The sequence below is a fragment of the Phytophthora cinnamomi genome, assembly GCF_018691715.1.
Source record: "Phytophthora cinnamomi strain GKB4 chromosome Unknown Contig4, whole genome shotgun sequence".
Taxonomy (NCBI): Eukaryota; Oomycota; class Peronosporomycetes; order Peronosporales; family Peronosporaceae; genus Phytophthora; species Phytophthora cinnamomi.
The window spans coordinates 1,500,489-1,511,314 of record NW_027150937.1 but is presented as its reverse complement, the minus strand read 5'-3'; the positions used below and the strand labels follow the sequence as shown (position 1 = coordinate 1,511,314).

The window sequence follows — 10,826 nt, the reverse complement described above, 5'->3', positions numbered from 1 at the left end:
CGGCCAATGAGTCACCGGGGATCAGCTACTCATCACTGAAGCTTCGTTGAAAATCTGCTGAACCCATGCCTCACCACGCTGGATTTTGCTGAGCTCGGCCCATTATTGGCTAAACCTCAGGTTGAAGCGCCGAATGCCTTAGGCACACTGGCAGCTCTCAAGATGGCCTGAGCACCCTTTGTGGGTGCTCTCCGAACGGCGCTGTGCGCCTCCACTTGATAGGTCTTCGTTTGCATGCGTACTAATTGAATCAGAATCGAATTTGCCCCGAAGGACGCAAGTGGGAGTGTTTCCTTGTGTAAAATGGTGCTGAGGACGACCGGTTCCATCAAAACTCAACCCCATGTAGTCTTTTTGAGTGTGCCTCGGTGTGAGGAGGAGCTTAATTAGCTATTTTATATTATTACGTGTTCTGGACGACATTACCGACACGTATTTCATATTTTCGGGGAGTAAGTGACTCTCCTGAGGTTTCGGCGGAGCGACTGCACGGGGCTGAGATTGGCTCAAGTCGTCGGTGTGGTTGCTAGATTTCGCTCATATTTGAGCGTGGTACGCGAGTGTCCCTGTGAGAGCCCAAACTACGAACAGGCTCAAACCGAGCCAATTTTCTCGGAGCCACTCTAGGTAGTGGAGACCTGTGGAAGCGGCACTCAGCTGGAGCCGCCGGAGGAAGTGAAGAAGCTACGGAGACCAGGTCCAACATCTCGGAAGAGGTGGACAAGTTACGTGTGGAGTGTCGTGTTTTGTATTGAAGAAACCCCGGGGTAGATTGGGTTATACACGTGTAAGCTGAGACCTGTTGAGTGGGGAGCAGGTTTTGTTTGGAGAGTACTGGAGACATCTGAAGTGGGAACATGGTTGCTGTGGCTGGCTGGCGTCTGGGCCCAAAGCATAGCCCTAGGAAGAACCGTCAAGGGGATCGCAAGGGCGGTGCACACGCCGCGCCTGACCAAGGACCGGAGCTGGGGAGCTTCATCCGAACCGTTGTTGGGCTCAGCTGAGGTATTTCAGCTGAGACCCCAAGGCTCTGAGCCTTCTGAGCTCTAGTCCGACGTTCGGCGGTCTACGTTTATTCAAGGTTCGATCTGGAAAGCCGGGAATTTGCCCGCACCTCGCCACAGAATCCTGCTATTATCGTGTCCCATTGTGCGGTGAAGCTGTAGCAGACATGGAAGAATCTGCTAAAGGACTACAGACAGCCATGCATAAACTTCCGAGCTTCGGGGCATCACAACCCGGATTTTTTCGCGTATTGTCATGGTCATATTGAGCTGCCGTATTTGCATCTGTACTTGAGCGAGCGAAAGTTCCTAGTTGCTACTGTGGAGCGGAGCTTGCCAGCTGATGTAATGAACGAGAGGGAAGAAAACGCGGGCGCATCGCAAGGAAACACATCTCGATCGACGCCTGCAGCGTCCCAGCGCACCGCGGCAAAGCGCGAATGCGCAGAACTTACTGAAGCTGTTACAGTGTCTAGTGCAGGCCCGCTCGCAGGTATCTGCTGCCAAGGAAATATACGGCGCGGTGCGTCAATGGATTTTAATTTGCGACCGTTTGCGTGCTCTACTCCGCCAGAAAAACGTGGAGTCGGATGCTGATGTGTTGGAGGACATCGACATGGAGATAAAAAACTCTCAAAACGAAGCGGGACGAACTCGTTCTACGTCTCTAACGTCATCTACTTCTGTAGATTGTCTACGCCTACGAGCAATATTGTGCCGAGGTCTGGCAAGCCCGGAGTCTGCGATGAATTCCACCATCCTCTCTCGAAGGACAGAGATACCTTGTACACTTATCGTTGGAGGCTGAGACGGTATGTAGAAGCCACCCTCACGATGCGTGTTGGGCTCGGATATTCACGATAGTCGATACAGTAGTTATGAAGCCGTGACATAGCTACAAGTACCTTTGAAGCGTGCTTCAGATCCACTTGAAGAGGAGATCGCAGTCGCCACCATTTTGTTGTCATTAATCCAAATGCTTGTTCAATTTTGATCCGTAACTGGCTTAGATAGAAATTGGACCTGTCGTTTTTCGGCATGTGTTTTTGGGTTCCACTGAAAGGTGTAAGTAGGTGCTCCGACAGAACATACGCGCAATCACCAATTACAAAGCGTCCATACGGAAGCGAATTAATGTATTGTGATAGTGATATCTGGCGCAATGCGTGGATGTCCGACGATCCTCCAGGTGCAGCTACCGCGAAGTACGTGAATCTGCACTTGGCGTCACAGATAGCTTGAATATTCAGGCCCATGGCGTAGTAGTGTCCCGAGAAATATGAGCGCACGTTCGCTGTACTAGAGGAACTTGGCGACTTAATTCGTACCATAATTCCATCAATGCGTACCACACATCCATCAAATACAGCTTCGTGACTGCACTTTGCAAACTCGGCTGCTGTCCTCTCGATTTCTTCGTGTGTTCTCGGAAGCTTGATGACCACAGCAGGGCATGTGGTTATTGCGTTAAACCCCTTGTAGAGGCAGCGATAAAATGAAGCGTGGCTAGTGTGGCCAATAGTGAAAATGTTGAGGTAAGATCCGCCAGCTAGCCATCGCAGTGTACAGTGCAATGCAGAAATCGGGGCTTCGCCCGTGCGAACCATCGACATGAGCGCATCTACCTGCAGATCTGGGCGCAGCAACTCCAACAGATGATCAAAAGAACCTTCATCCATCCGATAATTCCTCTCAAACGAGCTTCGCCGCCGTAGGTCTGCTACGTGGTCGCTCCAAATGATCCGCTGCTGACAGAAATAATCTTCTCTAATGGCAGCGCCTGCGTCGCTGCAGCGACACACACGACAATGTCATTCATCTCTTCATCACTGGACGAACTGCTCCATTCCTCGTCGTCCAAATCGACTAGCTGAGGGAACATACGTAGTATCTGCCACAAGGGGTTCGGGGCGTTTTGTGAATGAGACAATTTCTCGGACACATGTACAGTCTGGTACAGCGGCCTACCGCCCTACACTCCGTCATTCTTAACGACGACGCGCAGAGTGGTACTCTCTAAGCCCCACCGCCCTCCCAGGCTGGGACCCAGCCTACCGTTCCGTTAAGAACGGCCCTGAGCGTTGATCGGCTGTTTTCTCGACGCATACGAGACGACATTACCGTCCAACAGGGACACATACCCACTCACACTCTTGTAGTCGTCCGGACCGTTCGCGTAGTCGGCGTCCGAATAGCCAACGAGGGAGACAGTCGATGATGGCTGGACGTCCATAACCAGTCCGTAGTCCGCCGTTCCATGCAAGTAGCGTAGCACCCGCATAGCTTCCGAGTAGTTTGCACTGGTGTAGCACGTCAAGTATTTCCCCAAGTGCCGTGTTGCGTGTGCGATGTCGGGGCGTGAAGCTGCGACTAAATACTGCAAAGCCCCAACGACCTCTCTGTACGGATACCATTCAGCTGATGTGGTTCCGATGTTGACGGTGAAGTCGCTTGTGGTGTCGGCGAATCTACAGCGCTCTCCATGTTGATGCGCCGCAGAACATCGATCACGTACTGCTTCTGGATGAAAATCACTTGCACACGGGGGCGATCAACCAAAATCTCAACCCCAAGCAGGTAATGAACAGGTCCGAGCTCACTCAATTCAAATTGCTGTTGCAAATGCGCTGCCACGCGCTTACATTGAGTCGTAGGTCCCAGCAGTACTAAATCATCCACGTACACGGTCAGGATCATCAGGAGTTGAGAAGTGTCCGACTTCAGCACGTACATCCCGTAGTCCGAGTCGAGCCGTTCAAATCCTATACGATCGAGGATAGCATTTAGAGTGTCGTTCCAAATGCGGGGTGCCTGGCGCAGTTCATACAAACCCTTCAGCAGGCGACACACCATTGCCCCGTCCGCGCCCTCAATTCCCGCAGGCTGCTCCATGTAAATAATATCATCAAGGTCACCATATAGAAACGCCGTCTTCACGTCGTACTGAAGAATATCCCAGCCATGCTGTATGGCGTAGTAGATGGCAGCCCGAATTGACTCAAATCTCACGACCGGCGCATACGTTTCGTTAAAGTTGACCCCGAATTCCTGCTTAAACCCGTGTATTACGAACCGCGCCTTGTAACTCTTGATACAACCATGCTCATCTCGTTTTAGAGCATACACCCAGCGGAACGTGATCACTTTGGTTCCATTTGTTTCCGTACGCCGCACAAGACGCCAGGTTTGACGGCTCCACAGTGACCGCAGCTTGTCTTCCATGGCAGCGCGCCACCGGGTCCACTGTGGTGAAACGCGTGCCTCCTTGTAGCTCGCAGGAATAGTGATCTCTAGGGCCTGGGTCGTCACGTGGTTGGCCGCGTAATCGTGAAGCCGCACGTTCGACCTGCGTCGGCGACGTGCCGGGGCTGCTGTTGGAGACGATGGAGGCGAATGCTGACCGGCAGTATTCACAATAGACCCTGCAACAGGTACAGCTGTGCCTCTACGTGAAGCAACCGTGATTGGCTTTCTCTTTCTCGCGTTCGGCCGAGAACCTGTGATAGTCATTGCCTCACCGCGAACTTCGCCAGTCACATTATCCTGCTCAATTCTCCCACTCACCGAAGGCAAATGGTCATCAGTGGGCTTCGGTGTTATCTTGGCTGGTTCAGCCGAGACGCCAAGGGGTGGCGGTTCTCGGTCCACGTCCACTGCATACGATTCTATGTCTGTCTCGATGTGTACAATGGGCAAGTCAGCTGCAAGAGGATGGATCATGCCCTGAAAAGTATTTTGCACCAAGTGCAGCACATACTCGGATTCACACGTAAAATCTTCATGAAAAAGGGCGTTCTCCAGTCTGCACGTTCGAATAGCACCTGATTGAAGATTCATCAACTTGTAGCCCTTAGTGTCAACACTGTACCCAAGAAGAAGACACATTGCAGTTCGGGATGCAAGCTTAGCTTTCGCTGGTCGCGTCTCAGGCAGAATACGCATTTGCACGATGCAGCCCCACGTTCGCAGAGATGCGACATCCTGAATCGAGCCTTCCAGTAGCTCATACGGGGAGTTTAACCCTAGAACTTTGGTGGGTGTTCTGTTCAGCGTGTAAATCGAATAGAGCGGTGCTTCTCACCAGAGAAGATTGGGCACCATTGTTGCTCTCAGCAGCGAACGCAGTCTCGTTATGACGGTGCCATTGTTGCGTTCAACGACAGCGTTTTCTTGCGGAGAGTACCCATTGGTGTACTGCTGCCGAATCCCTTCATCATGGCAGAAGCTCTCGAGCTCATGGGCTAAGATCGCTCCTCCTTGGTCAGCATGAAGCAATCCGATTGGCCACTTCTTGAACTTTGTCTTCAGGCGCCGCACTAGCGTTTTCAAGTACCCAGTGGCTTCGCTCTTTTTCGACAGTAGATATGCCCACTTGAAACGTGTTGCTTCGTCGACAACAAGGAGGTACATGGTATCTCCACTTGCTGTATGTTCGCCGAGTGTGCAGACATCCATTGAGATTTTCTCAAGCGGTTGAGTACGGCGGAGGGGTCGCGCTTGTACGTCATCCGCCGCATCGTCGCCTCTGAGCACGGCACACACTCAAAGGAGAGCAGGTCATTTTTGGATAGGTTGACACCAAAATGTACCTTCTGCTCCAGCATCTTATGTATTGTCTCCAGTCCAATGCGCCCCATGCGACTGTGCAGTCTGGTCATCGGCTTGCTCTTCGATGCCGCAGGACTCATCATCAGATCCATCACGCGCTTCATCTTCCGCGGTACCCTCATGTCGTAGATGCCGTCGCGCATCTTTAATTCTAGCTTGAGTGTCGGCTTAGTGAGCCACGTAGTACGATTGTCCAGCGATGTAAAGGGATGAAATCTGCCTTGAAGCTGCATATAACCTTGAGAGATGATATTAGCAGGGGCATTGGGCGAGTAGGCGACCTCATCCAGGAAGCGGTCTTCGACCTGATTGTTTTGTTGGTTGATCACTTGCAGCAGGACGTGTGTGTAGTCTCCGAACTCCCATTTCCAAAGAGTAGCGGCGGTCCTACCGAACACTCCCTGAGTCGAGCGAAGAGCGAGAGATCACCTGTCACGTTTCGTTGCGAGCCGCCATCCAGCATTCACTCAACCTCGTCGGGAGGAAGTGGGTCGTGCCCAGGGTCGCTCATGTGCGCCATCACCATTAACGGCCACGCGGGTGGCTGGCTTCAGATGCGTCGGTTCAAAGCACCAACTCCCCTCGATCCTGAACCCGGTGTACCGACTCGAGTCCCGGCTCCCTGCTACGAGACTCCGCGATATTAAAACTTCGCAATATCATATTCACGATAGACGGCGGCATCGATGATGGTACCTTCGTTGTCTGCTTGTTCTTGCGTGTCAGCCACGATTCGTTCTTCGCTTTCAGTTCTGGTGTTAGCTCCTTCGGACAGTTGCAGTACCAGTGTTCGGTACTGTCGCAATTTGAACACCGGTTCTCGGGCCCAGGCAGCAAACGTGGTTTCTTATGCTGTTTCCACTGCTTGCCACGGGCCCCGCGCTTCTTGCCTGCGACCACCCCCTGTCCAGTCACCGATGCAACGATCCGCTGCTCTTGAAGGCCTTGACCATTAGCTTTGCCGGCGCCACTTACGCCTGACTTCTCGCTGAGCTTGCTCAGCCGTTTCCAACTGAATTACGGCGTCCTGCACGTCCAAATCCACGGCAGTGTTGCTTTTGACCCACTCCGTGTGTTTGATGGCTACGGTTGGGTACACGTCAACGCAGTTAGACAAAATCGTTCGCCCCAGTTTGTTCTCAGTGATAGCGTATCCGGACTCGGCGATACGGCGGTGGATAGCTCGGAGCCCATCGATGTACTGCTGCACAGGCACATGCTTCCCAAGCATACGCGAGTAGAACTCCCTCTTCAAGTAGATCGGGTTCTCCTTACCCCTCTCAAAGTGCGCCTTGAGCGCTGTATACAGTGCAGCTGGGTCCTGCGTCTCGATTGGCCCCTTGAATTCTTCGCGCAGCTTGATGCTCAGAGAGAGCGCCAGGTTGGAGAAGCTCTTCGTCTTTCTCTCGCCGAAGAGAAACGCGTAGTCGGGGTCGATGGCGGCTCGCTCCGCGTCCAGCGTAGCTGTTCCTTCGAGAAACTCCATCAGTCCCCACTCGTTTCACTTTAGCTGCAAATCTTGCTTCCACGCGTCGTACTTCTTGTGTCCGTCCAGCACAATGACGTTGATCTCTCAGCTCAGCATCGCGCGATTCTTCGCCTCCTTTAGAGTGCGAATTCATGCAGACCGGAAGCTGTAGCTTCAGGCACCGCGTCGGCAGACACTCCGATGTTGCGTGCAGGTCCGCAGGCGGCTGACGCATCCGAGGATGAAGGCGAGGAGGAGGGTCGCTTCCATTGGTCGCAGCAGTTCCGCGTCCAATTGGAGAATAGAGACCTTTCGGAGCGGATGCTGGTTGCTGGTTGCCGGAACGACTAGGCCCACTGTCACTATCCGGCAATCGACAACCGACGAGGTGCTTTTATCTTTCGGGGACGTGCAAATGCCGGGACGCCTCTTCAAGGTCACGTATCACGATAGCCAAACGAAGCTCAGTTCTAGAAAGAAGCCTTGGGAAGACGACATTCATGCCACGAGCGGCGGTGCGGCGGCATGCGCAGGGGGCAGCGATCCTTATGCTAGCCCAGTACTGTTACGAGTCGTGGGATGCTGAGGCCATCCATGCATTGATGGCCTCCACAAACGCCGTTGAACGACCCCTGATCCCTGACATGCGCTTTAATCCTGACAAGTGCCCGGACGCCAACGCTCTGGAGGACTACCGATTCACGTGCTCTGAACTGAAGGAGCTCGTTCAGCTGATGCTGATTCCAGACGTGTTCATTACCGGTGCAGGAGATCGTGTCTTGGGTGTGGAGGCATTAGCGATGCTGTGCTATCGTCTATCATACCCAGGGAAGCTATCTCACGTGCGCAAGCAATTCGGGCGCTCAGACTCTTCATGCTGCAGAATAATCACTGATCTGTGTACGTGCTATCATCTCAGTAGTTCGTCATTGCGACGTTGCGGCTAACAAGCGACTTATGACTAGATTGCTTCTTAGACGAGGAGTGGAAAGATACACTCTTTTTCAACGATCGTGTGTACGCTGACAACCATACATCGTATGTAAACGCAGTCAAAGAAAAGGTTAATGGCATTGTTGACCGAGTATCCATGTTCGTCGATGGAACGAAGGCGTTTATCTGCCGTCCAGGCAAGCGAAGGAGAAGGATTATTGCGATGCAAAGTGCACTCGATAGGATTCCCGTTGGACATCGGGAAAACCTTCAGAAGGTGTGTTATAACGGGCACAAGCGTCGTCATTGCCTAAACTACCAGGGCGTCTGTACTCCAGATGGTAAGTGTCGAATGCAAACATGATAAGGACTTTATTTCCTGAACAGGACTAACAATATCTCCTATGCTGCAGGCTTATGCATATCATTCTATGGGCCGATTGAGGGCCGCCTGCACGACTCACCTATGCTCCGTGAAAGCAAGCTGCTTACCTATTTAGCGAGTCATCCTGTCATTCAGCCATTAGGAGTTATGATCTATGGCGACCCGGCTTATGGAGTTGATGAGCTATTGTGCAGTCCTTTTCAAGATGCGTATGTGCGCAGCAATGAAAAACGATTCAATGAGATCATGAGCAAGAATCGTGTGTCAATTGAATGGATGTTTGGAATTATCAAACGCAAATGGGCTTTTCTGACTGGAATAAAAAGCACAAAATACTTCTGACTCCTGTTGGGCGAATGGTGCGCGTGGCTGTGCTGTTGACAAATGCTGCAACTTGCTTGAATGGTGGCAACCAGATTAGTCGCTACTTTCAATGCAGCCCCCCCTCGGTGAGCGACTATTTACGCAAGCCGCAGCACCGGAACATTCTTGATGAAACCTAGTGTTTCTTGGATTGAATCAGTTGCAGTAAACTGGTAATCAATTTTTGCTGCTCTTCACGCTCTTGTTGACGTTCCGCTCGCTCAGCACGTCGTTCCTCTCTCTCTTATCTCGCTCGACGCGCTCAAATTCAAGTTCTTTCTGGCGTTGCGCCACTTCGACTTTCTGAATCCGGATAAATTCGTCAAGAGCCTTGGTCCGATCGGACTTCATTTCCTGCATGGCAGTGACCCACTCACTAGTAGCACGAGCCTGTTGTTTTTTTGGACGACTGGATTGATCGCTTTCTCCGTCGTCACTAGCACCAGCACGTTTGCCGTACTGGAGTCGCGACACCGCCGCAGCACGAACCACGTCACCCGCGAGGACCTTGGAGCGCTCGGCGCCTGCCGCCTTAGCAGCGGCTTTAGCCTTGTTTTCTTTGTGGTCATTCCATTTCTTCATGACGTCTGTCATAACCTGAATAAATTGTGTGTGTTTTTCATCAGTGCCTGTCTTGCCACTAGACCCGGCTTCAAACGCCTTGTGTTTGCATATGAGAGTCTCAAATCGTGCCTGCGCAGTTTTTCCCGATATCGGCTCCATGCGAAACGTTGGAATGCCATTGAGCTTTGAAGCTAAGGCTTGCCATTTCTTTCTAACCTCACCAAAATTTGCTTTGAAAGGCATGTCTGCGTTGGCCTGAACTGCGAGTAGATAGTCTTGATCGGGTCCAAAACGCTTTCGAAGTGGAGCTGCTGCTCCGTCTGGGGTGATCTTGCCGTTACTGGCGTTGCTAACGGTGTTGTTGTTGTGATCACCATCATCTTCGTCATCTCGAACGCAGTTATAGTCCCCAGGAAATTCACCGCCGAAGTCACACGGCTGCTCTTCCTCCTCTTCGTTCTCAACGCGCGGAGATTGTGTTCGCTGAGCGAGAGTATCACACGCCCCCCAGCTGTCAGCAGAGGTGCGGCTCGACGAGCTTAGGGGCGACAGCGATGTGTCCTCAACACCGGAGACTGGAGTAGGAGTCAGGGGAGAGGACCTCGCGATCGATCTCAAGGTGGGCATCATGGTTGTTGCTGCGACTTGAGATCTTCAAACACAAATGACGAGCACTGCAATATCTTATTTGATAGCACATGATGAAGTGTAAGCGACCTTTGGCTTGGACCGATTCCGACATCCGACACGCTGTAGGATAGGAGGGCCAAATAGCCAACATTTCCGACACAGAAGCCGGAACGAAAGGTCACGTAGCGGAGTGATTAGTAAGCCGATTGATTTTTGCACTTTTTTCGTGCGTCGTTCCGGCAACCAGCAACCAGCATCCGCTCCGAAAGGTCTCTAATGTGCGGTCGTGATGCCAAGAGAGCGTGCCCCATCTACACCCCGACTTGCGTGCGCTGCTCCATCATAATCATCGCTGGTAAAGCTTCCAGGGCACGGTTGATTATCCGTGCCCATAGAGCTGGAAGCACAAACAGTACCACTTGCTTCACTGGGATGCCCTACTTGATCCAGGAGCATCCCAACCTCTCGAGGTCCGAGAGTGTCCCATGCGGCGAACACCGCGTCCCTCAAGCGAGTGGGGGGCTGAGACGGACACCCCTTAAAGCACCTTCGGTTTGAGCACCTTCAGCACCTTCAGCACCTTCGTTAAATTTGCAGTCCTAACGTCTTTTTCACGGTTCGGGTGAACCGGAGTCACAACCACGGTTCATGTGAACCCAGCACGATCTTTAAGCGCCGCATTCCCAGATTTGCAGCTTCGACGACAGGTCTCGGTAGGTTCAAAGGTGCGCACCTTTCGTACGTGATAGATCGAGGGTGAATCACTCGTGCTCAGGGAGGCTGATATTCTTCCACATTGTAGATCAGCTTCACAAGCGTCATGTAACGGGGTTACACGTAAAAGTGGCTTGCAGCCACTTGTGAATTTAAC

General features: G+C 52.3%; 3 protein-coding genes across 3 annotated transcripts; 1 reads left to right on the top strand and 2 right to left on the bottom strand.

Annotated features, from left to right (window-relative positions):
• Positions 1–3,642: 3,642 nt before the first annotated feature.
• On the bottom strand, positions 3,643–7,098 carry IUM83_05495 (Gag-pol Polyprotein; the record flags this gene model as incomplete). The annotated part of the gene is made up of 8 exons (XM_067929635.1): positions 3,643–3,670; positions 3,736–3,766; positions 3,836–4,400; positions 4,569–4,669; positions 4,762–4,825; positions 5,594–6,013; positions 6,309–6,502; positions 6,588–7,098. 8 exons carry the CDS (start codon positions 7,096–7,098, stop codon positions 3,643–3,645), a joined length of 1,914 nt encoding a protein of 637 aa, XP_067799587.1.
• A 482-nt stretch (positions 7,099–7,580) lies between these two features.
• On the top strand, positions 7,581–8,513 carry IUM83_05494 (uncharacterized protein; the record flags this gene model as incomplete). The annotated part of the gene is made up of 6 exons (XM_067929634.1): positions 7,581–7,842; positions 7,909–7,980; positions 8,046–8,118; positions 8,192–8,263; positions 8,336–8,354; positions 8,427–8,513. 6 exons carry the CDS (start codon positions 7,581–7,583, stop codon positions 8,511–8,513), a joined length of 585 nt encoding a protein of 194 aa, XP_067799586.1.
• A 425-nt stretch (positions 8,514–8,938) lies between these two features.
• IUM83_05493 (Neutral ceramidase) lies at positions 8,939–9,955 on the bottom strand (the record flags this gene model as incomplete). The annotated part of the gene is made up of 1 exon (XM_067929633.1): positions 8,939–9,955. One exon carries the CDS (start codon positions 9,953–9,955, stop codon positions 8,939–8,941), a length of 1,017 nt encoding a protein of 338 aa, XP_067799767.1.
• Positions 9,956–10,826: the final 871 nt, after the last annotated feature.